Source organism: Hemibagrus wyckioides, linkage group LG04 (assembly GCF_019097595.1).
Source record: "Hemibagrus wyckioides isolate EC202008001 linkage group LG04, SWU_Hwy_1.0, whole genome shotgun sequence".
Taxonomy (NCBI): domain Eukaryota; kingdom Metazoa; phylum Chordata; class Actinopteri; order Siluriformes; family Bagridae; genus Hemibagrus; species Hemibagrus wyckioides.
Window position 1 is genome coordinate 11,787,516 of NC_080713.1, and position 27,090 is coordinate 11,814,605.

At 41.6% G+C, this 27,090-nt stretch overlaps 1 protein-coding gene across 8 annotated transcripts; it reads left to right on the plus strand.

The window, feature by feature from the left end:
* The first annotated feature begins 985 nt into the window (after nt 1-985).
* On the plus strand, nt 986-23,006 carry zbtb38 (zinc finger and BTB domain containing 38). 8 transcript variants are annotated; one of them, XM_058388385.1, is made up of 5 exons: nt 986-1,041; nt 1,554-1,711; nt 2,037-2,134; nt 9,317-9,385; nt 17,054-23,006. In XM_058388385.1, exon 5 carries the CDS (start codon nt 17,054-17,056, stop codon nt 20,537-20,539), a length of 3,486 nt encoding a protein of 1,161 aa, XP_058244368.1. In that variant the 5' UTR covers nt 986-1,041; nt 1,554-1,711; nt 2,037-2,134; nt 9,317-9,385; the 3' UTR covers nt 20,540-23,006. The 8 variants fall into 8 exon arrangements, with proteins under 8 accessions (XP_058244368.1, XP_058244369.1, XP_058244363.1 ...); XM_058388386.1 differs by having other exon boundaries at nt 2,040-2,134; XM_058388380.1 differs by lacking the exon at nt 9,317-9,385.
* Nucleotides 23,007-27,090: the final 4,084 nt, after the last annotated feature.

Sequence of the window (27,090 nt, forward strand, 5' to 3'; positions counted from 1 at the left end):
TTCCTCTAACCCGGGTTAAAAGTGGGGGGGGTTTTGAACAACGATAACCTGAAATGAGGTGATCTGTGAAGATTATTATTACATCACAGTGGGCAGTGGTGGCTGAAGTGGTTAAGGCTCTGGGTTGTTGATTGCAGGATCAAGGTTCAAGCCTCAGCACCACCAAGCTCCACTGTTGGGAAGGCCCTCTCTGCTCCAGGGCAGCCCCTCCGTAGCTCCGTAGCTCCGTAGCTGCCCCTGCACTCTGACCTCAACATCTTTGGCTGGGACACACGAAGAAAAGAGTTCCGCTGTAATGCATGTGTGACAATAATAAAGGCTTCTTGCCCCTGCTTCAATTTTTATTATATTTATTTTGAGTTTTATAATACAAGACTTGTATTTGCTTCTGGAATTGTTACTGTTGTTGTGTCCAGTTCAATAACATTCCTGAGCTAAGTAATAACGTGAAACCAGTGTGTGTTAAACTCAAAGGTTTTCTACTAAAACTTCTCCATTTAACAGATTTCTTGTTCAAAAAGCAAAAGAAAAAAAACGAGACAAATCCACAAAAAGTACAAAACACAAAGGACGAAGACGCGAGAGGACAGTCACGTGATACAAACAGTGCGAGAGTTATTACCAAGAGACACATTATTTTTAATTAAAACACAGTGTCATAGGATTGTAAAAGTCTATTGTTCTTTTTTATATTAAATCAAATTATTTTCAGAAGTGAGTTCATCTCTATCATAAACAGGGGGAAGACAGTTGTGCCTTTGGAAATCCTTGTTTATGAATGAAGCATTTTGCATTTAAGGCAAACTACATGTTCGAGAGGTTTATTTTCTCTAAAGGAATGAGATACTGAGGTGGACAAAGAGATGCACAAAAACTGAACCGGTATCGGTATGACGTCATAACGGTACGATACTACTTTTGTAGCTATAGCGCCATCTCGTGGTGAGTTGCGGCGCTGCTGTTATACAGGAAATGACCGGCAGGGGGCGCTTTTATAACACACAGTGCTGGATGACGGGGAGGAACGTCATGGACGGAAAAGTAGGTGTCATTAATTCTTCTACTGTTTGCGTAAAAAACAAAAAACAGTTAGGCATCCTGCTCTGAGTTTACACAGAGGACTTACATATAGCATTATATATAAGTGCTCAGAAACAAACCTCAGCTGATTTGAAGCATTACTGTGTTGTTATGTAATTTCCAGGTCAGGGCTGTGACATGGGGGAGAGAGAGAGAGAGAGAGAGAGAGAGAGAGAGAGAGAGCAATAGAGAAAGCGAGAGAGAGAGAGAGAGAGAGAGAGAGAGAGAGAGAGAGAAAGCAATAGAGAAAGCGAGAGAGAGAGAGAGAGAGAGAGAGAGAGAAAGCAATAGAGAAAGCGAGAGAGAGAGAGAGAGAGAGAGAGAGAGAAGGGGGGTCTGATGATGGCTGACGTATATTAATAGATATAAACAGAGCAGGAGACCATAAGTCAGTCAGAAAGCAGGTACGAATAAATAAGATTACATAATCAGGGATTTGTTTTCACCTTCTCTCTCTCTTTCTCATCTAACAGAGGAATGACGCAGCAGTTTGAGGCCATAGGAAGGGCTGCTGTCCAAGAAAAAGAGATCAACACAACACAAAAGTGCTCTCTCTCTCACACACACACACACACACACACACACTGACAGTGCTCTTCGATTCAGGCTCATGATTTAGGAGGAGAATTCGGTATGAACATCAAACCTTCTCAGATTTCTCTCTTTAGGAATGCTAAAAATAGCACATAGTGTGTGTGTGTCAGTGTGTGTGTGTGTGTGAGCGAGAGAGTGTGTGTTTTGAGGTGACACTAGGAATACAGAGCTGGTCATGTGACAGTGAGCTCTGTTTGTTTTAAAGGTCCTCATGCAGGATGGTGTAGTAAAATGCTCCTTTATTCTGTAGTAAGGCCTGCTTCTTAGCATTCCTCATGCTTTACTGGTGTTGGCTTTTTTGTTGTCGTTGTTGTTGGTTTTGTTGGGTTTTTTGTTTTTTTTACATTATTTATAATCCCCAGCAGGCGGCACTGCACAAGACTCGCACGCTCTGTGTTTAGTGTGTGGTCAGAGAAGAAGCAGACATGAGACGATCATGATCGGGACGACTGCACTGCAGGTTGGTACAGAATTACTAAACCTTACTCTGGCTCGCTGTGATTCTTCACACACACACACACACACACACTCCACTTATTCTGCACTCCTTTCTTGATGATGTCATTGCTTTTGCTCTTACAGTAAACACTGAGGTGTGTTTCGGTGTTTTTGATGTGCTGCAGCATTTCCGTTGCATTACTTTGAATCAGACAGACTCTTCTCGTTTGTTGTTGTTTTGTTTTTTTCAGAGCTGACTGATGCTGTCACCTGCTGTGTTTCATTCCTGTTTTTAACCTTGTCTCACATTCCCCCCCTTTTTTTTTTCCTCTTTTACCACTTGGCTGCCCTCCATCACGAGGGCCTATCTGTTACTTTGTCAGCTCGAGTGAAGTGCATTAGATGAAGGCTGGAAGAACTTACCCAGAAGGCTTTGCAGAAGGCAATCGAACACAGTGTCCTTTGACAAAACAGTGAAAGAATGCAGTAGGAAAAAAAAAAAAAAAAACCTTTGATGATCGGCTGTCTCAAATCAAGTCCACGTTCCATACATAGAGAACGGCTGTAAATGGAAGATTATAAAAGAGCTAGGCTGCGTTCCAGTACTGCTCTTAACATTTTTCCGTGTCCGGCTGTCCTCCTTTTTTCGTTCCCTTTTGGCAGTCGTCCATCTTGAGGGATGTTACGTTACGTGAAATGTGTGATATGATGATGATGACATGCGTATACTCAGGAACTTGCTCACAAGGCATTACACAGGTTTAAACATTTATATAAAAAACTGATTAAAGCCCTTGTTCCATGAGCAGTGATTTGTTCTGTCAGTCACCTTTATTAGGGCTTCAGTAACACAATTTGCCCAGAAGGCATAGCTGCATAGGCTGTTTCTATACAAGAATTACTATACGGTATTCCCTAACGCATCCTGCTACACTGCAAACATTGTTCAGGAATGGTTTGACCCGGTGTTGATTTGGACTCCAAATTCCCCAGATCTCATTCTGATCCAGTATCTGTGGGAAGTCCTATTCATAGGGGTGCCACCTCACAACCTACAGGACTTAAAGGATGTGCTGCTAATGTCTTGCTGCCAGATACCGCAATACACCTTCAGAGGCCTTGTAAAGTTCATGCCTCAACAAATCAGAGTTGAGATGTTTCTTATATATATAGAGAGCATCTCCGAAACTGCAGTCTGCAGTGGTCAGTATCTATCAAAAGTGGTCCAAGGATCATGGGCGGCCAAGGCTCATTGATGCACGTGGGGAGTGAAGGCTGGCCCGTGTGATCCGATCCAACAAACGAGCTACTGTTGCTCAAATTGCTGAAGAAGTTAATGCTGGTCAGGGTGCCCATGCTGACCCCTGTGCACCGTCGAAAGCTCTAACATTGGGTGCGTGAGCATCAGAACTAGATCAAAGAGCAATGGAAGAAGGTGGCCTGGTTTGAATCACATTTTCTTTTATATCACGTGGATGGTCGGGTGCGTGTGCGTGGCTTACCTGGGGAGCACATGGCACCAGGATGCGCTATGGGAGGAAGGCATGCCAGCAGAGGCAGTGTCATAATTTGGGAAATGTTCTGCCGGGAAACCTTGGGTCCTGCCGTGTTACTTTGACACGTACCACCTGCCTTAGCATTGGTGCAGACCATGTACACCCTTTCATGGAAACGGTATTCCCTGATGGTTGTGGCCTCTTTCAGCAGGTGCCACAAAGCAAAAATGCTTCAGGAATGGTTTGATGAGCACAACAATGAGTTTGAATACAAAACCAGCATGCTATCCAATGCAGTGCATTCTAGCACGGTATATAGTCAAGAAAAGACTTTAATTGGATTTGTTTGGGTGCTGTCGGCATGCTGCAGGGTCCAGGGTCCTGTACTCCTAACGCTTGCATGGGTTTCCTCAGGGTTCTCCGGTTTCCTCTGACCTTCCGAAAACATGTCAGTAGGTTGGACTTGCTGTGCTACATCGCACTGGATGAGTTTCACAGCTTTATATGTATACGGGACGTCCCATAAACAGATTATTCCTTCCTCAATATCAGTGCTCCCAAGAAAAGCTCCAGATCCTTAACCCATAACCCTGAGCAGGATTCCAGAGGATCAAGGAATGAAAAATTGGACCTGCAACTTAACACATCTTAGCCAGTTTGTACACGTAAGTCTGTTATGAAAACGCATCAGCCGTGGAGCGGTACTGCTCCTTACATGGCACAGCAAGTGCACACTGATGTTAGTGAACTTCAGCAAGGGGACTTGGAAAGAGAATTGGATCACAGCCCATGGTGATCTGACACCGAATAGGCTGCACTCCTGTCTCTCCAGGATGGGTGAGTCGATGTTAACATGGCAATGCTGCTCATGTTTAGACAGGAAGTGAGTGATGATGTGGCAGCACACCACCTACGCACCACTCGGTGACTCAGAGAGAAAAATAACACTGTGGTTTTTCGCTCTCCTGTAGTGTGCACTACTCGGCGGTGTCGTGTTCCCTAGCTCTGGGCCGTCTCGTTAGCTCATCTCTTCATCTCAGCGCTGATCAGTGTGCACATTTGGATGAAAAGGGAAGCTAAATGTCCCCCTGCTGTGCTCAGGTGCTCATGTTGATGGCAGGTGTGTGTGCACAGGTGGGAATGGAGCTATGAAGGCAACGAGACACCACTGACCATGACGGCACCTTGCTGTTGCACATTTCCAAGCATCGTGCAATATATATATATATATATATATATATATATATATATATATATATATATATATATATATATATATATATATATATATAATTGTGTATAATTGTAATTATAATTATAAACTGTAGCTCTCTGCTGTCAGTGTTTGAGAAATACACATGATATACTGGAGTGTTCTATTTTTAGCAATAACATAAACATTTGTATAAAAGCAGTAAGATATAAAGCATGCAAATAATCTAATTTCACTGAGTGACAGGTGTCCCAGACCCAACAAGCATGAAATTTACATATCTTTTATCATACTTAATCTCCAGAGACCGTTTTTTTACTCTCAGTTTTAATATAAAGGTAAATTACTGTAGTGTAAGTGGAATACTTCAAAAACAAGCTAACGGAAAAAATAAATGGTGTTAAGATCTCTCAGCATCACACCTCATGTTTTCCTCCTATCACTGGGTTCTCACAAACCCAAAATATCACATATCGCTACGTGTCATGCCTGTGCATCATCGATCTGCCGAGAGTAATTGTTCTGCAAGTCCATCAGCACTGCATGACTTACAGTGTCAGCCTGTTACTTAACGTATAAGCTCTTGTTTAATGGAAAAAAAGGTCGCTCTGTGTATTCTCTCAGCGAGGTTGAATATAAGGGCTGCAGCACCTAATCCACATGAAGAGAAATCAATTATAAATAACTATCATGCATCATTTACAGACTGCCCGCAATTAGTCCTGATTTATATTGTGTAAATATCATCCAGGGAGACATGGAGGCTTGGTGGTTAGTAGGGTCGCCTCATACCTTCAGGGCTAGGGGTTCGATTCCTGCCTCCACTATGGGAGTTTGGAGGTGCCTTAGGGGGTTCTTCCAAGTACTCTGATTTCCTCCACGTGTGTTTTCCGACTAATTTCACATGTCTAAATTGTCTGTAGTGTGTGTGCCCTGCTGCAGACTGTTACCCTTCCTTGTGCCCTGAGTCTCCTGGGATATGCTGCAGGTTCTCTATGACCCAGTAGAATAAGAGGGGTAGAAAACAGATTGATGGCATATCATCCTTTGAGAAAGGACACACAACTGCTCAGCTGTATAAATGAGATAAATGTTGTTCTGGATAAGGGTGCTGGAAATGTGTAACACTTGACTCACACACTCTTACTTTGTCCTGATTGTCTGCCACTTCCAGCCACTCACCATGTAGTCAGATTTCTATTACGCTGGTGTATGATGTATACATGCAAATATTTTGCCATTCCAGCCTGAAATCTCTTATATAATGCAGAATCATTTTAGAATGTCAGTGCTGAGTGGGAAAAACAGCCATAGAATTAATAAGTGATGATTTTAGCACTGATAGAAGAGAGTAATAAGTCAAGATGGGAAGAAGAGAGAGACTAAAGTCAATAATTCATATGATCAAAGTTATTAGTCTATCACAGACTTATCATTCTTTAATCTAAGTGTCACTAGGTTACAAGTTAGAATTGTAAATGCCGATGGAGTGTTTTTGTATGTGTTTATATATGTTTTGCTTTCAAATAAAATGAAGGATATTACTATGATGGCTGGATGAGTACCTTCAGTGAAGGACAACTGGTGACCAAGCGACAGGGTAGTGAAGGCTAGCCTGTCTAGATCCTGCTGAAGTTAGATGGAGCTAGTGTAGCACAAATTGCTGAAAAACGTAATGCTGGCTATAGAAAGGTGCATTAACACTCGGTGCAATCGCAGCGTGCTGTGTGAGGGGCTGTGTAGCCTAACTTACCTAATCATTGCTGCAGGCCAAGTACATCCCTTCATGGCAGCGGTATTCCCTAACGCATCCTGCTACACTGCAAACATTGTTCAGGAATGGTTTGACCCGGTGTTGATTTGGACTCCAAATTCCCCAGATCTCATTCTGATCCAGTATCTGTGGGAAGTCCTATTCATAGGGGTGCCACCTCACAACCTACAGGACTTAAAGGATGTGCTGCTAATGTCTTGCTGCCAGATACCGCAATACACCTTCAGAGGCCTTGTAAAGTTCATGCCTCAACAAATCAGAGTTGAGATGTTTCTTATATATATAGAGAGCATCTCCGAAACTGCAGTCTGCAGTGGTCAGTATCTATCAAAAGTGGTCCAAGGATCATGGGCGGCCAAGGCTCATTGATGCACGTGGGGAGTGAAGGCTGGCCCGTGTGATCCGATCCAACAAACGAGCTACTGTTGCTCAAATTGCTGAAGAAGTTAATGCTGGTCAGGGTGCCCATGCTGACCCCTGTGCACCGTCGAAAGCTCTAACATTGGGTGCGTGAGCATCAGAACTAGATCAAAGAGCAATGGAAGAAGGTGGCCTGGTTTGAATCACATTTTCTTTTATATCACGTGGATGGTCGGGTGCGTGTGCGTCGCTTACCTGGGGAGCACATGGCACCAGGATGCGCTATGGGAGGAAGGCATGCCAGCAGAGGCAGTGTCATAATTTGGGAAATGTTCTGCCGGGAAACCTTGGGTCCTGCCGTGTTACTTTGACACGTACCACCTGCCTTAGCATTGGTGCAGACCATGTACACCCTTTCATGGAAACGGTATTCCCTGATGGTTGTGGCCTCTTTCAGCAGGTGCCACAAAGCAAAAATGCTTCAGGAATGGTTTGATGAGCACAACAATGAGTTTGAGGTGTTGACTTGGCCTCCAAATTCCCCAGATCTCAGTCCAGTCGAGTATCTGTGGGATGTGCTGGACAAACAAGTCCAATCAATGGAGGCCCCACCTCGCAACTTACAAGACTTAAAAGATCTGCTGCTAACATCTTGGTGCCAGATACCACAGCACACCTTCAGGGATCTAGTGGAGTCCATGCCTCGATGGGTTTAGGGCTGTTTTGGCAGCAAAAGGGAGACCAACACAATATTAGGCAGGTGGTCATAAGGTTATGGCTAATATATTATATATTACTATAAAGATGACAGGTTTCTTGGTCTTCATATTTATAATTTATCATTTGTATAAATTAAATCATTAAATCAATAAAATAGTAGTTGCTTTGAAATATTCAGGGTTTTTTTTTACTTTTATGAATAAACAGAGTTTACTAGAGTTTTTGTAGATATTGTACCATGTGAAGGGATTTCCCAGGCTGCTGCATTAATCTGGTGAAACTGGAGGGACATGTCGTTATGGCGACGCGTACGTGTTTGACCAGACCAGCTTCTGTCTGTACATACACTCCTATGCACATGTGGCTTCATTTTACACTCAGTGATACGTGTGTACGTGAACCACAGGGAATGACCAGTTTAAAAACAGCGCCTCTCGTCCACTCTCTCATCCATAATCTTCCGTCTGTCCTCACACGGCGCACCCGTTTAATCCTGTCTTGTTTTGTAACATCCATCCGTCTGCTCCGCTACTCTCCCTTTTTTTTATTTCCCATCTCCCTCCTCCTGCCATCCATCATCTTCCCTTGTGTTTCCGTGCCCTCATTCATTCCTCACTCATGTTTTTCACACACTCTTCCTTCTGTGCCCTCATTCTCTTCCCCCCAGCTCTCTCTCTCTCTCTCTCTGATGTCACTGAATTGATCAGGCTGCAGCTTAGCTGCATTAAAATATGCATTAAAAAGGCTGCAGTATATGAGATGGATCTGTCTATCCTGTGTGTGTGAGACAGACACCATTTGCGCGCGCGCGTGTGTGTGTGTGTGTGTGTGTGTGTGTCAGTATGCAAATGTATAGACACTGTTTTTCCCTAATCTCCTAGCCACCGCCACCGCTGCTAACCCGAGACTGTCATTGTTTTTTTTTTCCCCTGACATTAGCATCATAGAGGTATTGCATCTACCTCTTTCTCTTTTTTGGTCACTCTGCCTTTCACCTTTCCTGTTTCCAGCCTTCCTTTCCACTCCTTAACCTCTCCTATACTATCATCCACCCTTTCATTCGTTTCTCCTTTCGCAGCATGCATCTGTTCTGCTCTGCCGTTTTCTTCTCCCTCTCTCTCTCTCTCTCTCTCTCTCTCTCCCTCTCGCCGTCCATCATCTTCCCTGGTTCCCTGGATTTTCAGCAGCGTTACTGACGTTAGCATCGGTACCATTCTGCATCCCTTTTTCTTTCTCTCTCACTCTCTCTTCCTCTCTCTTCATCTCCTCGGTCTCTCGCTCGCTACCATTTTTCAGTCATGTTGATTAAAGTTGCAGTGGCTATTCCAGAGCAAAGTCGATGCCACCTCTGAAGCTCAGCAGAAAGAGGGCTCTGAAAAGAGAGAGAGGGGAAGAGACAGAGAGAGAGAAAGAGAGAGAGCGCATGAGAGAGAGAGAGAGAGAGTGAGAGAGAGAGAGAGAGAGAGAGAGAGAGGGATGACGCACAGACTTTGAGAGCAGTGCTAGACAGCAAGCATCGAGTCAAACGAGTCAATTTTTATTTTCGTTGCAAGATGGCGCATTTTTCTGTTTCGTCTCTTTCACCTCAGTCTCTGATGAACAGAAATAAATAGTACGTTCTACGTATTTCCTTTTCTGCAGAAAGCACTGTGATGCGATTCTTGCTCTGCGTATGACTGGACGCCAGCAGCTGGGTTTCATTTTGCTGAGGTAGGGGATTTTTTTAATTTTTATTACTAATAATTAAAAAAAAAAAATCCATGTGTCATGATTGACCGCCTTTCGCTTTTTTTTTTTTCTTTTTTTTTCCATGTTGCTATTTTATACTATGTTAAATAAGGGTGTGGCAGCATCCGTTTTTCGTAACATCTGCGGACGGGGACATAGAACACAGAAAACAATAAGACGACGTAACAAAATCCGCATTAGAAACAAAATAAACGAAAAGTTCCAGCTAATGCATTTGGTGTGTTGCACTATTAAGCAGGTTTACTGACTTGAACACGAGCCGCCATCGCGGGAAAAGATGCAGCAAGCCCTCAGTGTGAGAGTCCAGAGGCTGAGCAGACAAAACCCACACACATTCGCACACACACACACACACACACACACACACAGGAGCAGAGCAGGCAAAGCTGTCTATCCTCCATCTTAACATATGCTCCTAAGCTGACTCTTAAGCACAATTTTTACGCTGTTCGCTGTTCATCACCCAGCTTAATTGCTGATAAATGCGTTGCCCCGCAACAGAGGCCTGTTTCTGCAACGATCACACCAACTTCTCTGCCTTACGCGAGAATGAAACCATGAAGCCTCTACACACTGCCATGAGATTTGTTTTGTTTGTTTCGACATAGATTTGCACATCAGGTTTCTCCCCCACCATCAACACTCATCTATACACAAAATTCAATAAAATCTTAAAGCATTCGATGATGTCATCATAGCTGTGTGTGTGTGTGTGAACTGTGCATGTTTTTTTGCTGTGTAATTCATGTAGAGCTTGCATGTGGTTTTCGATCTCTTTCTTGTTTTCCCTCTCACGCTCACATATTCAGAGACGCTCACAGCCACGGCGCTTTCACAAACTGCATGTGAATAACAATCATTTCCTTAAAAGAAAAACCTTAAATAACAGGAAATCGAAGGTCATGTTAACAAAATAGTCTGTGTAGGTAATATGTCTTTGTCTGCTGTTTTTTTTTCTACCATGTGCTAACTGCTAGGCAGCTTACATTGAATACAGATGAGTCAAATCTGCAACTAGATAAATCTAGTGTTATAAACGTCTCCAACGCAGCGCGGTGCCGGCTTCATTTCCGTCGGGTTTCGTCCCGTGAAGTGAAACGCAAGCATTGTTCACAATCGATAGTGATCTGAACCGTCAGCTAAACCCTAGCAGCCATTTTGTTTTCAAGGCTGAATCATTCTCTCGCTCCTGTTTTAAAATGGCCGCGCTGCAGTGAGGAAATGGGCAGCAGTGCAAATCAGACGAAGGAAGAAAAAAAAAAACGACGACGACGACAGCGAAAGAACGAGAAATGCAAGCATCATGAAATAATTCATATAGGAACACGATCAGATGATGTCGAGATGCAGAGAGACAGGAAGAGAGACAATACAAATGAGACTGAGGAAGGGAACAGAGTCACCGAAAGAGGAAGAAAGTGTAGTGAAGAATACCTGAGACAAAGCGACAGACAGAGAAGAGGTGAGAGAGTGAGAAAGAAGAAGAAGAAACAGACAGATGATAAGTTGAATGTTAATAACAATCTAATAACCATTTAATAATCGTGTTATTAAAGCACACCCATTATCGCTCTTCTGTAATCACATCAAAGCACCAATGTTGCAAAACATGATATAGGAAGTTAGCGTAAGACACTCCCAGTATATTAAATATATTATAGATAGCACTGAGCACAAACTCCTGGACACACACACACACACACACACAGTGACTATTAGTGTAATAACTTGCAAGTATATTAACGTTTGGATGTACAGAAGATTAAAAACCAACAACAACATTTAAGAAACATCAAAACTGACATGGACATGGTGAGAAAATAAAACAGTTCCCTTTGTGTAGAAGCTGCGGGAAGCATTTTTTTAGGCAGCATTCACAGTGATGATGAAAGACCCTACTCTTCTGTCTCTAATCATTTGTAAGGCTCTACAACACTGGGTTTCTTTATCAAAGACGGTACCAGGTAGAGCCTGTTTACGAGCTGGTAACTATCCAAAGAGCTCTTAAGAGGTATCTACAATATAATGAATAAACACTGATCAGTGTTTCTAATATAAAAAAAATCTTCTCCTTTCTGAGTTATTCTGATTGGCTGTAGTACCGTAAAAGCTATCAAGTCAATGGGACACAGTGTCTGTTGTCGAAGCTCTGCTGCCATCTTGTGTTTTGCACAACGAGCCTCATCGATAGTCTTAATATCTAATCTGGCGATGCGGTAAACAGTTCAAGGGCGTATGTGTAGCTGTAATAGTGTTATTTTTATAAATGACATTAAAGCTGTAAGGTGAGTATGAAATAGTGTCAGCTTTGCAGTTGGTTTTGTTGTGAAATATTCTGTCTCTCATAAAAAGAATTAAGGTTGTATTCCTATGCTAGCCGCATGCTGTGCCTTTGTGGAGCAGGTAGTGATTTGCATACACGTGGGGCATCATGGCTGCCTATTAATTTGGTGTTTGTGTTTTGTTAAATTAAGGCTTATTAATAGTTTGTGTTTGTCAGCATGTTAGGCCTTATTTATCAGTCTTGTAGTAAAGTTGCATGCGTGTAGATGTTTCTGTAAGCAAAAAACAAACAAAACATCACGTTTTGAATTTACGGACCTTTCAGGAAACACAGATTTTCTTCATACTCGTGTGTATATCGGTAAAAGGTTAAGTCACCAAGCGCATGTACAACACATGCGCTCCATAACAGGCAAAGCTCACAGAGCAGAAAGAACAAAATGACTACTAAATGGCTGAAAAAAGAGTAAAAGGCAGTGCTGGAAATATTTTTGATTCAAATCTACAAGATTAAAAAAAAATTATTTTAGCAGTCCTAGACCTCACTGATGAGTTCCAGTTTACAGCAAATATACAAATCACTGCATGACGTAAATAAAGTTAGCTATGCAAATGAAATGAATTTCTGATGCTGCTGATGACAGAAAGGTTTGCTTTACAGATGCATGATGAGGCACTGATATAGAGTAGGTTAGGGCTGGAGGAAGAATACACTCTGATGTGTTGGGGATGAGCCGGATGATGGGGGCACACACCTCACTATAGGCTGAGACATACCAGACTGGTCACTCATCTGTCTTTGAGATGTGCCAGCAGCAAGGAATTAAAGCATGACCAAAATTTGGACAGAAATATCACAGGATTAGAGCTTGTGCTAATTGTACAGCATTAAAAGACGATGCCATGGTAAACGCAACTGACTTATAAGCCAGCATTCATCATCTAAAAAAAAAAAAAGAAAGAAATCTGTACTCTCATAAGTGCAGCATGTGCTAGCTCTTCAAGTAATATCAACTCAAGTAATACCACTTGCACCACCTTGGCTTACAGCAACCATTTGCCCAGACCAGCTTGTTCTCCATTTATACAGCAGCACTTATTCTAGTATAGTTTACACTAGTCTAGGTTTAGGTTAGCTTTTATTAGGGATAGCAGGTTTGCCTTACGCCTCTAGGGATAGGGGTTCGATTCCCATATGCGCTGAGTGTGTGGAGCTTGCACATGTTCTTCCCATGCCTGGTGGGTTTCCTTCCCTGTCCAAAGACAGGCATTGTATGCTGACGGGCATTGTCTCTAGTGTGTGAGTGTGTGTGCGATTGTGCACTGGCATCTAGTCCAGGGTGTGCCCTGTCTCTTGGGATAGGCTCCAGGTTCCCCTCGACCCATTCAGATAAGTAGGGTAAGGAATGGACGGATGGATGGTATCTTTAATGCGATTAATATGAGGTTTAAACAATATAGTAACATGGGCGTTGTGTGTGTAACTGAAATAAATAAGCATAATCTGCAGTATTAAAATAGATGTCTGTAAAAGCAGTAACTCCTTTATAAATTATATGATGCGATGTTGATCAATCAAGGTTTACATCTTCTTATGCATAAATTACGCACACTCCGAATTTTCAGAATTTTTCACGAACACCAAATATCTCATGTAAATTCTTGTACAATCAATTACGACTAAATCCAATCATATTCGGCTCTGACAAATAAGGCCCAGGGTTTTTTTTACTCATAATGGTTTAGAGTTCCACACGAAATGTAATATAAGGCAAGGTGAACATTAGGAAACACAAAACAGAGTTTTTAAGTTTTCATTTCAAACAGTGCAACCGAATACTTCTGATAGTCCAGCCACATTAAATCTTGCTACAGCATCTTAACAGGGTTCAAGTCCGAACTTTGACCAGGAAAATCCAAAACCTGATTTCTGTTGATTATGGTAAGCCTCCAGAGCCTGAAACATAATCCCCACAACATCACTCCACCATCACCATGCATGAATGTTCGTATGATGTTCTAATTGTGATGTACTGTGTTAGCTTTATTCAAGAGATACACCTTTGACTCGTCAGTCCACAGAACCTTATCCCAATAGACCCCTTTGGGGGTTTTTTGTGGCAAATGTGAGATTAGGCTTGATGTTCCTCTTGGTTAATGTACCATTTTTGCCCAGTCTCTTTCTAATTTTAATCATTTAAGTTTAATCATGAACACAGTCCACGCCTGAAGCTTGCGGTTCCTTGTTGTTTGTCTTCTTCTTTTGTGACTTCCTGCATGAGTCATTGATACACTTGCAGGAGTTTATAAGCATCTATCTAGAAATGGCCGTAATATATTTGTTAAACACTTTGAATTAAAGCTGAAAGCCATTTTTAATCATGATAATCTTGATTGCTTCATTTCAAATCCATTGTTGCGGTCCAAAATATATAGACCCCAGTGTATGTAGGTCATTTTTATTCTACACACACTTGCATAAAAGATCAGAAAGTTGGGCTTAACTCTGTTCATAAAAGTCTACAATTTTATAGATGAAAAATTCACAACCCCTTTTAACTTGAACGTAACTAGTCATGTGGTTTATTTGGTAGTTGTAATGGCTTATCATGTTACCGTGATGTATTTCTTACATGAACACCATCAGTGTGCATCATTTGGAAAGGTTCAGGGCTGTGTCCTCATCCCTGCCAAGGCTATGTTCTGAGAACTCTGTAGGATCACTCTCTTGCTGTGATATTAATAAAGAACAAGGACTTCTCAATGCCACTACCAGCTTCATCTACCAGCTGTAACTGGATATTTTCAGTTTTGTAAAGGATGTTATTTGAGAATCACAAAGGGTGTAGTAATGTTTAATAATATATTTTGTACTAGTGTGAAGTGATGAGAGGATTGACGTGAATACAGAATCCACAATGTCAAACATCCCCTAGAAAAATTGTATTAAACATTGGATCTATAGGAGAAATGTACTTATGAATCCATTCATGATTCAACACTTTACTGAAGCTAAAGGCCACACTGTGTCTGCTTGGAAAGTTGAGTAGTTAGTACAAGGATTGTTGTTTTTAAGCTAATTTGTTGCCTGCCCTTCTTTACCAATAAATGACGTTTTAATGAGTTTATAGTATCTATTTACTTCTTGTTGATAGCAGTCTACACAAATGCATTTTATTTGTTTAGTTATTTTGGTGCTTGCAATGGTAGTGTTGTTGCCCCTCACTAGCTGGTGGTCTGTGATCAGTGGTACTCCACTGGTCTCACCTCACCATCTTAGAGAGATCTGTGCTATAGAGGACAGGTCAGCAATTATCCATCTGTAGTTTTGCTGGCTAAGAGAAGTTCCTGATGCTCAAAACACTTCATTGGTTTGACTCTGAGACCCATGTAGCACTGGTTCCTCTGTGGATCCCGGCTAATAGGGCTTTATACTGCCAGACACTGCTTACAAGCAAAGTCACTTGCCAGTATATTTTAGTCAGGTCCAGGTTTGAAATGATCTACCCAGCTGCTCATGTAGTTCATCTTGGCTTTGGGGTAGGTTTCTAACTCTGAAACCTCAATTAACTAACAGACGTCATTACAGAACCAGAGGGCTGTATCTGGCTTGGTCACCATCACTAGGGGACCTGGCTAATTGGCTTGAGAGCTTTAATGACTGAGTTGTTGTATCTTTTTCCAGTTTGCTGTCTGTGTGGCATCCTGTCAAACCTGGGAAAACAAATAAGTACTGAGATACTGGCAGTAAGTCTAATTAGGCAGGCCATGTTGCCATGGGTTCTGTAACAACAAATAATGCCATGTTGAAGCTGTGGATTTTGCAATGTGTGCAGTTGACCTGGACAGACTGGGGGAGTTTGACTGGTTGGTTGTAATAAATGAACTGAATGTAACTATGTTGTTCCTGCTCCTGTCTTCTGCCGAAGTCTGCCAGACAGAGTGTTCCCTAATAGTTAAGCAGAATCTGGAGTGTGAGGCCAGTACTTCTCCCTGGTGTCAGGTGTACTGCATCATTTTCAGTTATGGGTACATGTTGCTAACAAGACAGGGAAACACAAGATCCTCTATGATTACACTTTAAACTCGTTCATTCAAAACTTCATGTATAAACTCGTCGTTGCCAAGGTAGCCTCAGCCATTTTGATGGCATCCACAATTTCCATTGCACTGTCTATGTTTTGACTTGCAACTACTTTGTAGGTCTCATAAGTAAGGGCATGGGTGAAATGGTCCATGGCTACCTTTGCAACAATGTAGTCTTTCAAATCCTCTGACCAAAGGCCCTGTCAGGTCATTCTAATAAGGTGTGAGATAAGGATTAATGTGAAAATTACCTCGGTTGAATGTATTCTCTACCATTGTAACACATGGAGAGTAAAAAGAGCTCAAAACATGGACCAATCTCAAAGAGGAATTTTGTTTGTCCAAGTGAACATATATTCATGTCTCCACCACTGAACAGGTACTTGTCTTGACATGGTATGACTATGGTGCTGGGACAAGCAAAAGTGTTGGCACTAAACTGCATGGGAAAGAATACCCATTAAGTGCTGCTAAGAGAAAATCTGTATACTTTTATTAAATGGGATGGATGACATTCAATGCATTTTGCAGTTGCTGAAAGAATTTAAAAGGCACTCAATAAGGTTTCCTTTTGAAAGGCTTTTGTATTTTCCAAGGCAAAAAAATGATTAAAAACAGAGAACTGGGTAACATTTATTATTATTATTTTGTCAAAAGTGTTTCAGCTGCTTCATCCACAGCTGTGTGGTCTTTAGACCATCTGTTTGGAAGCTTGCACCATTTATTACAAACAAAAAACAATACTGTCTTTCTGCAAAAAGGCTACATGTCTTTTTTTCATTTTAAGTATAATGCAAGCTTAACATTCCATGTTTTGATTGGCTATATCCTAGCTTCAATATCTTTCTGTTTAATGCAGCCTGCATAAAACAGGGCTGAATAAGGAATAACACAGCTGACTGGAAATATACTTTCAGTTGTCACCATGTGAGTGTCATTTATTTTGTGTGGAACACACTGTATGTTGTACCATAGGTAAATGACAATGGAGCCAATAAGGGGTGTTGTTCAGTATTTTGCATGTTGAAACCTGATCAGCAGAAAATTCTGACCATGTTAATGTCACTAGCCGCATGTCTCCAAACTGCAAACGTGTGCAATTTACTTTAGAGAACAAGGGACATTATCATATTTATCCCTAATACAAGCATTGTTTAAGTGCCCAGGAACATCTAAATTCTGAGATTTAAACTATTTTTAACACTGGCCATTAACATTGTATCCTACTGACATTGTTTTCTCTTTCATCCACACTTGCAGATGATGGTGGTCCATTCCAGCAGTAATGGTATGATGGACAACTCGCACCCCCACAATGTCCTTTCTCGGCTCAGTGAGCAACGTTCACTTGGCCTTTTCTGTGATGTTACCATTGTTGTGGAGGACATCAAATTCCGTGCTCACAGAAATGTCTTGGCTGCAACTAGCGGATATTTCCGCAACGTGTTCACGGGCTTTGAGTCTTGCGGTTCCAGCCAGGTGCTGGAAATTCCAGATCTGAAGTCAGAGGTGTTTGCCAGCGTTCTTAATTTCATTTACTCCTCCAAAGTGGATTTAGCAAATAAAGGGGACAACAAGTCCTTAATAGCTGCAGGGAAAAAGTTAGGGATCCCCTTTCTGGAGAAGCTTCTTGAGCTCGAAAGACAAGACTCTGGAATGACACAAAGCCAAGCTTTCGCTAAATCAGAAAGTTCACAGAATCAGACAAAACTGTCTGTTTGCTGCACTTTGAAGAAGGAGGCACCACGGCTTGAGGAGCAAGACTGCACCAAAGGTCCACGAATAACTAACGCTTTTTCCATCACAGAAGTGCCAGAAGTTAACAACCCATTTACTTCAGTGGACTCGCCTAGTAATGGCCACCAATCACCAGACATGGCTCACAAACCACTATCAGGAATACCATCTGTTGAAAGTGATTCAGTCGATGCCATGTTTGAGCACTCCTACGCTGTAAGCCAAGGCATTCAAACCTCTGAGCTAAACGAGACAGTACAACAATGTGATAAAGAGGCCATAACTCCTGCAGTGCTACCTTGCAAGACTCTGACCAACCATAGGCTTGGTCCCATTAAAAAGCGCCATCGGCTTTGCAAAATTTTGGCACCCGTAACCAGTGAAACTAGTGAAAATGTTCAGAGTCCTGTTACCAGTTCTGTTGTACAAAATGGTCCCCCTGACTCCACATCTATGCTGAAGTCTCCAAGCTCAAATTCAGCCTTGTGTTCTGCCCCAGACCTGTTGCCTCCACCTGAGATCCTGCCACAACAGGATGATGATCCACCTTCGTTAATTCCTGAAGATGTACCGACATCTACAACTTACCGCTGCCAGCAATGTCCTGAAGCCTTCAGCAGTTCCGCACTTCTTGCTGTCCATATGCAAAGCCACAAGAGAAGATTTGTCAGTCATCTGTTTTGCAAGTACTGCTTTAAAAAGTTCATGCACCTGAAACGATTGCGCAATCACGAACAAGTGTGCCTGAAAGGTATACCACAGCTGGAGCCGAATGGCAAAGAAGCTTCGGTCAGTCTAGACTCAAGTAGCACATCCATCCTAGATGATACAGAATTCCCAAGTTCTGAGCTTCAAGATCCTCCTAAACTTGATAATGTACTATCAGGCCCGTTGGAAGTACTTCAGGAAGGAGTTACCAAACCAAGCGGTCATCGGGCTTATAAATGCAGTGTGTGCAAACGAGCCTATGTAACTCTGTCTAGCTTAAAAAGACATGAGAATGTGCATTCATGGCAAAGAGCCTATCCTTGTCACTACTGCAATAAAGTTTTTGCTTTGGCAGAATACCGTACCAAACATGAGATCTGGCATACAGGGGAGCGACGCTATCAGTGCATCTTCTGCTTGGAGACCTTCTTGACTTACTACATCCTCAAAAACCATCAGAAATCATTCCATGGCATTGATCCACGTCTGGCAGTGAATAAAAAATCTGCTAATGGTGGCTTCAAAGGAAGCGTGTACCCCATTAAGCTCTACCGACTTTTACCAATGAAGTTCAAGAAGAAAAGATACAAGACTTACAGTCAGACTTACTCTGAAGTCATGAACGAGCACGATCATTCTTTCACTGCTCCACTTAAAGGCACAGCTCCTATTCATAACTCAGAAAGTGGCACTAGTGCACAATCATTGTTCTCAATGCCTGTGACCTTTATGGCAACTCCAAAGATGGTGGCTTCAGAAATGCCTCACATTACCTTTGACCAGCCATGTGACCAACATGTAGAAACTGCTTTACCTTCAGATAAGTCTCATATTGAAGAGGAAGGCTTTAACCCCACTAACACCCATAGTGGATTAACAGGCTTCCAGACGACCGCGTCACCTGTTTTTGGCTGTGGATACACCCCGTCTATGTCAACAAACGAAAACACAAGGACATCTATGCTAATGCACCAAAATGACTCATCTCCCACACAAAGCAGTAGTAACAGAGGCAAAGATGTTCTGCCATTCCTCAACATACCACCTGTGTGCTCTTTTGAGGGACTGAGCAAACTTAGTGAATTATCAGCAGCTGCACAGACTATTGAAGTAATGGCTAATCAGCTGCTTCAGCCACAGCCAGAGACCCTGACGCAGAACCTTCGCCCAGATGGAAAGACAGAAACTTACATTGCCAAGCCTGCTTGTCCTGGTCCATCGGTGAACAACCAAGTCTTGCCACTGTGCCAGATAACTGTCAAAATTGGCAACGAGGCCATTATCCGCCGCAAGATTAAAGGTTCAAAGCTGTTCCCAAAGAGGAAGAAAAAAAGAAACTGGAAACAAGATATCGAGAAAGATACAACAACAGAGGATAGTATAGGATTCCCGAACCTGCGCTTACGGACAGAAGTTTCAAGCTCAGTCACAGAAGATGAGCCATACGATGATGTGAATGATCCTGAAAACGACAAACTGTGGCGTCCTTATTACTCATACAAACCTAAAAAGAAGGGCAAAAGATTTAGGTCCAAGCGGAAAAGGTTAAAGGCTCAGTACTATACAAAGCCGCTGTCTCCTGAACCAGAAGATGAGTTAATGGAAATGGATTGTGGTCTAGAGGAAAGCGTCACAGCTGAGAGATCTGAGTCTAGGATGGAGCTAAGGAATCAAAGTCCAAAGGAGAATTTTACCTGTTATTGCTGTAGCAGCTCCTTCTCAACCTTAGCCTCCCTTAACATGCATATTGTCGACTGCCATCAGCCTCGCTGCAAGATTTGTGGGAAGCAGTGTCCTCTTGAAGAGCTTCCCAATGCAGATGTTTCATTCACTGAGGATTTTGCCTGCCAAAGATGCACAGAGGATGGCTCATGCTTTAACTCGACAGTAATGACTCGTAACCTGAACAGTGAAAAGCGCTACCGCTGCTCGTACTGCCCACAGCGGTTCCTCTACCTTGCTACTAAAAAGAGCCATGAAGCAAAACATCTCGAGAGGTTCAGTACGGAACATATCTGTCGCTACTGTCCTAAAGTGTGCAAGTCTGCAGTGCTGCTAAGTATACATGAGAACAAGCATTTCAATAAGGTAAAGGATGCAGAAAATAGTGAGATAAAGGCAATCAAAAGATCATACTTGCCTGCTTCAGACAACAGAGAACAACCAAAAATTGAACCTTGGGCAGGTCCAAAACTCTGCTTACCGCTTAAAAGTGAGGAGGCACTGGACTTAGATGCTAAGGGAATTTATCCCAAAATCCATCAACTCCACAAAAAAGACATCCCTTTTGCGATCATGTAAAGCTGAAAGGAGTTTGCTTCAGTTTCATCAAGAGTTACAGAGAAGAAAATCTAAGAAGAAATGCTCTGTGGAAGAAGCCACTCTGAAGCTTGAGACTTAATCTGCCTAAAAGTTTAACCATCTCAATACATCCAATTTCTAAACAACTTGTCTGACAAGATTCGGAGCTTCCCTGCAGTCACCCAAGTCGGAGTGGCATTTGTGTAAAGAAAAACCTGATTTTTACACCAACAACTGATTGTGAAGGAAGGATGCAGAAACTGATGTTACACAGTAAACATTAAGGAGCGCAGTAGAAAGATGCACATTTGAACCTGTGGTGACAGACATGAATGTTGTTAAAGTCACTTTACAATGGTGTAAATATAAAGTATTTTTATTTGTTTCCGGCAAAATAATGTTGGTAGTTTTTTATGTTTTTTCTATGAGAGGAGAATATTTTATTTTTGTATGGTTTCATTTACCTCCCTGGATCAAGTGGATGTGTCATTGCTTATCAGATGCGTAACAGAAGCAGGATTTAATCGCATTTTAAAGAAATGTTCTCCATCACATTCATACGATTCGTTACATGCACTTGAGGGCAAATAAATAATCATTCATTCGTTCTGAACTACTTACTCTTTGAAGTGAATTTGGCAAATAATTTGACGAGCAGGTAGATGTTACTGTAATTTGCAAATCACACAGTGGTAGCTCAGGTGGTAAAGGCTCTAGGTTGTTGATCAGAAGATCGGGGGTCAAGCCCCAGCACCGCCAAGCTGAGCCCTTGAGCAAAGCCCCCAACTCCCCCCACCCGGCTTCAGGGGTGCTGTATAATGGCTGACCCTGTGCTCTGACCACAACCATCCAAGGATGGGATATATGAAGAAAGAATTTCACTATGCATTAATGTATGTGACCTAGAAAAACAATTAACACCCATTCAAATTTACTTAGTGTTTGAATGAAAAAAAAGGTAGTTCAAACCGAACTGAAGTACTAAAGGAATCATTATTGTGAATCAAATGAGCTGACTCTTGCATTGTCCAGTTCAACAATGATTGACAGTCTGTTGATTTAATGTGTCTTTAACGCCCTCTAGTGGCTGGTTGTATCCCTGTCCTTAACTATATCAAAGAATGGACCAAGCTACTTTTCTTCTTCTTATTATTATTATTATTCTTCTGTCAGTTGTGTGCTGTAAGATTTCCCTTCATGTTTATATTCCTTCCAGTATTTTTTTTATATATATATATATATATATGATGAATAGATTTAAATGAAGTTGAGCGACAGCTAGAACTAATGCACTTGCATCATGGGCACGCAGACACTTTCCCATATCTGGCAGACCTACATCATTCAACAATATACGACAGGATTTCCACAGTATCCATGCAAATCTGGAAATCCACAGCACAGGGTGTTAATGTATTAATGTAACCCCTGTGCATCTTCTCATTTGGCACTGGGCACAGCTGTACTAAAGGTTAATAACTTTAACCGGATGTTTTATTAGTCCAACCATTTGTTTTTAGTTAATATTTTTATAGCTATGTTAAAGTACTCCAAGTTACTAATGTGGGCGACTTGCACATGCCTATTGCAGTTTTAAAAGCTATATGAAGGGATGGGTCTCCTTTGATTACAGCTGCTGACCAGGTTAGTTCATCTGTAATTTTTAGTTTTTTTGCTTTTAGCACCAAAATATGATGTGTATTGTACTGTTCCTGAATCCACTGCTCCGGCAGTAGATGTGGGTGAACACTTTGCATCGAAGTGCAACGTTAAGCAGTTCCATTTCATCGTCAGTCTTCATGTAGGAATCTTTGTTATTTTTCATTGAAGTGTTAGTGTTTTTCTTCATGTATGCTTCTAGAGTTTAGACTCTTTAGATGTTAGTCATAACAGTGTAAGACACAGGCTCGGTGTGCTGGCGTGCTCAGGTCTGAGTTTTTCCCCATTGTTTTTGCATTTTCATATGGATAGAGATATTTCTAAAAACTCTCTGCACAGACTCGGTTTTCACTTTACATGTACTATACAGACAAGATAATGGTTTTCAGGTTATTTCATTATTTCAAGGCACAATAGGAACCACAGGAGCCATACTGTCCGCCATCAGGACCTGGGTATTTGAACAGGGGCAAGTCTCGAGGTTAGTTGGAACTGAAAATTCATCAGAACTCACTGGATTTATTAATCTTTTAGTCCAAATGTGTCATAATGCAGTCAACACACACCGCTTGCATACTCGCCGCATTTATCGGTGAAGCTCAGTTCACAATCGCTTACTCTTATCCGAGCTTGATTCAGAGAAGGGGATTTAAAAAGTGTTTCTTTACAGTTATCAATGTAATATATTTCGCTTCTATGACTTTCTCTTTTCAATAACAGCAATGTCACTGATCTTTACAGGACCAATGTTCTAATTGTTCTCACAATTGCTCCTATCGAGGATGCGCAATAAATATTATTAATTGCAATAAACCTGTGTTTTATTCCTTTTATAGTTATATTCCCAGAAACTACAGTGGATATAAAAAAGTCTACACACCCCTTTAAAAAAAGCTTTTGTCATCCAGCAACCAACAAAATTCTGGTAGGAAAACAAAACCAAAGAAAATGAAAGCTAGTTGCATGAGTGTGCTCAGAATTATCCAATCACATTCAGATACATGCTCACACATAATTATCATACACCGGTCATCTGTGCTTAACCTCATATAGAGCAGCTCTTTCTGTATGATTTTTTTTTTTCTTCTTCTTTGTATTGCCTCAACCGGCTGATGTCATGGTCTGCAAAAAGCTTAGAAAGCATGTACAGGATCTTATTGTTGAAAGTCAGAATAGAAAATGAGGCATGACAGTACAGGACATCCATCCAAACTTCATCCTCACATGGGTTCTGGGGTTGGAGGGCTAAACAGAGGGCTTTTATCATAAAAGAAAACAAAAAACAAATAAACAAGCATACTTAGATTTAGGGAAATCAAGTTTTATGGTCTGAAGAGACCAAGGCAGAACTTCTTTCAGGGATATCTCCAAATAATAACATATTTTGGCCTCTGTTAGATAGCTGCAGATCAATTTCACCTTCCAGCAGAATAAAGACACAATACACAAATCCAAGTCAAGACAAGGAATGGCTTCAGAAGAAGACCAAAGTATTGGAATGGTCAAGTCAGAATCCTAGATCTAAATCATACTGAAAACCCGTGGAATCCTCTCACAGTTTGATAGTCGATCTTTTCTGCAGGGAAGCCTGGAATAAATTTGCCAAATCAAGATGTGTTATGTTTAAAGACTGAGTGCTACATTACATGCACACAAAAGATGCACATTTACACTGATCAGCCATAACATTATGACAGCCCTGACCCATTGAGGCATGGACTCCACTAGATCCCTCAAGGTGTGCTGCGGTATCTGGCACCAAGATGTTAGCAGCAGATCCTTTAAGTCCTGTAAGTTGCGAGGTGGGGCCTCCATGGATCGGACTTGTTTGTCCTGCACATCCCACAGATGCTCGATTGGACTGAGATCTGGGGAATTTGGAAGTTAAGTCAACACCTCAAACTCATTGGTTCGAATTTATTTTTCATGTTTTTTTATCCATTCATTATGCGCTATGTCGGCTATGTTACATGCACACATTTCTAGCCTGTGCACATTTCTTTGCTATTTAGATTTTATCACTGTTTTTACGATGTAAGGAATCGATTACAAGGCGAACAAAGATTGCAAACTAATTTTAATCTATCTGCAAGCGTCTTCCTACGAGCCTGGACACGAAACGATGCGACTTTGATCAAACCATAGACACACATCATAAAACTCTCATTTAATCACTAGGCTTTGATGGGTTGAATTGACTTGCTGTGTGGGTTACCCAGATTTATCCTGCCATATTTTCATGATCAGTAAGCTAATGGATTGTGGATAAAACAGTGCAGCTTGAGGTTAAATAAATTTCAATAAATCTCAATTTCAATAAATAGGTTTCAATAAATCTATTTAACATCACAATTTCAGTATTGGATTTTTGGCCACACGTTCAGCTTCCTGTCGCTTAAAAAACTCCTCGCTGGACAAAACTGACATGGACAAAACTGACTTCTATACGTCCTCTATCTCTCTCTCTCTCTCCCCCTCTTGTGTGTGTGTGTTCGTTGTGCTCATCAAACCATTCCTGACCCATTTTTGCTTTGTGACATGGTGCATTATCCTGCTGAAAGAGGCCACAGCCATTTCATTTAGGGTGGTCATAATGTTATGCCTGATCGGTGTATGTGTACACACAGATAAGCCATACGGCTAAAACCACAGACATGTGAAGTGAATAATGTTGATTATCTCGTTACAATGGCATCTGTCCAGGAATGGGATATGTTAAGCAGCAAGTTCTTGAAGTTGATGTGTTGGAAGCTAGAAAAATGCATCTCCAAATCAGTAGGTCTTGCGGGGTGTTCCCAGAATGCACTGGTTAGCACCTACCAAAAGTGGTCCAAGAGAGTACATCCAGTGAACCAGTGACAGGGTCATGGGCCCCCAAAGCTTACTGATTCTCATGGGAGTGAAGGCTAGCTCTTCTGGTCTGAGGTTGGTCCATGTTTTTTAATTAATTCAGTTTAGTTTTTAAGTCTGTCTCTCAAAATAACCGTCACTTACCACGATATAATTAGGAAATAAAAAAAAACCATACATACATTTTCTGTACCACACATCCTACACAGGGTCAAGGGGAGCCTGGAGTCTATCTGAAAGGACTCAGGGCACAAAGCAGGGGACACTCTGGACAGGGTGCCAACCCTTCACAGTGCACAATCGTACACAGACTGCAAACAATAAATGATGCCAATCATTAATGCATGTCTTTGGAGTGGCTGGAGGAAACCCCTGGAGAAGCATGCAACATGCAGACGCCAAACTCTGTACATACATACACACACACACACACACACATACACACACACACAGGGTAGGGGCAGGAATCAAACTGCAAGCACTGGAGGTGCAATACAAATGTGTTAACCACTAAGCCACTGTGTTGCAGAAATCTAGTAGATATTTAATATGAAATAACTTCAGATGTTGCTGCACTTTTATGAAAATTGCTGTAATTAATTCATTCATTCATTTCTGTATATGTAATTAATCTACTATTCCTTTAACTCTCCAATCTTTCATCACCATCCTATTTTGTGTTTTCAAGATATTGAGCTCTATTTTGGGTAATAATAATACGGCAGACATCAGGGCGACGGGGCAGACAACGACAACCATGTTTAGTAAACAAATGTATACAATAATAGCCCCTATGATGCAAATACATCACACTTTTTGAGAGATAATTATAACGTGAAAAGGTTTTAAGTAAATATGTTTCTACATCAATGAATTAAAAAAATCAAGCTATTATTTTATAAGGATTTCAACAGACACAAACACATGGTTTGTTGTATAGAAATAAGAGCATGTAATTTATATATATAATCAATCCAGACACATGAGTAACACTTACTGAGTAACACTTGACATCTCTGGCCATAACTCGTCATGATGAGGAGGTTTAGGCATTTCTCAAAATAAAACTGTATAAAAAATGTATAAATCTTGGAGAAACTTTGAACTCATGTTCATCAGATAATTCCTGAACAATGTTTCCAGTGTTGCAGGGGGCATTATCCTGCTGAAAGAGGCTACTGCCATTACAAATTCCTGTTGTCATGAAGAGTGTACTTGGTCTGTAACAATGTTTAGGAAGATGATGCATGTAAAAATAACATCCATATAAATGCCAGGACCCAAGGTTTTCCAGCAGAATATTGCCCAGAGCATTACACTGCCTCTGCCAACTTACCTTCTTCCTATACTGCATCCCGGTGCCATCTCTTCCCCAGGTAAGTGACGCACACACACACACAGCAATCCACGTGACGTAAAAGAAAACGTGATTCATCCGTCCAGACCACCTTCTTGTGGTCCAGCTCTAATGCCAAGGTGCACATTGTAGATGCTTTGAGCAGTGGACAGGGGTCAGTGTAGGCACTCTGACTGGTCTGTGGCTACACAGCCTCATTCACAGTAAGCTGTGAAGCACTGTGTGTTCTGACACATTTCTATCATAGTCAGCATTAACTTTTTCAGCAATTTGTGCTACAGTAGCTCGTTTGTGGAATTAGACCAGAAGGGCTAGCCTTCACTCTGCACATAAATGAACAAGCCTTGGGCACTGGTTCACTGGTTGTCCTTTCCATGGGCGTTTTTTTTTGGTAGGTACCAACCACTGCATACTGGGAACACCTCACAAGACCAGCTGTTGGAGAGATGCTCTGACCCAGTCATTTAGACTGTTCACCCCTCGATGTCCCATCCCTTGACAGATGCCGCTGTAATCAGACGATCAGTGTTATTAATTTCACCTGTCAGTGGTGATAATGTTATGCCTGATCAATGTATGCCATTATATTATACACATTCCTTTCTTTCATAAACCTTACCAACCTCACATTAACGCATGAAACCACACTGTATTTCAAAACTCCCACACACTAGCTAGCTCTATC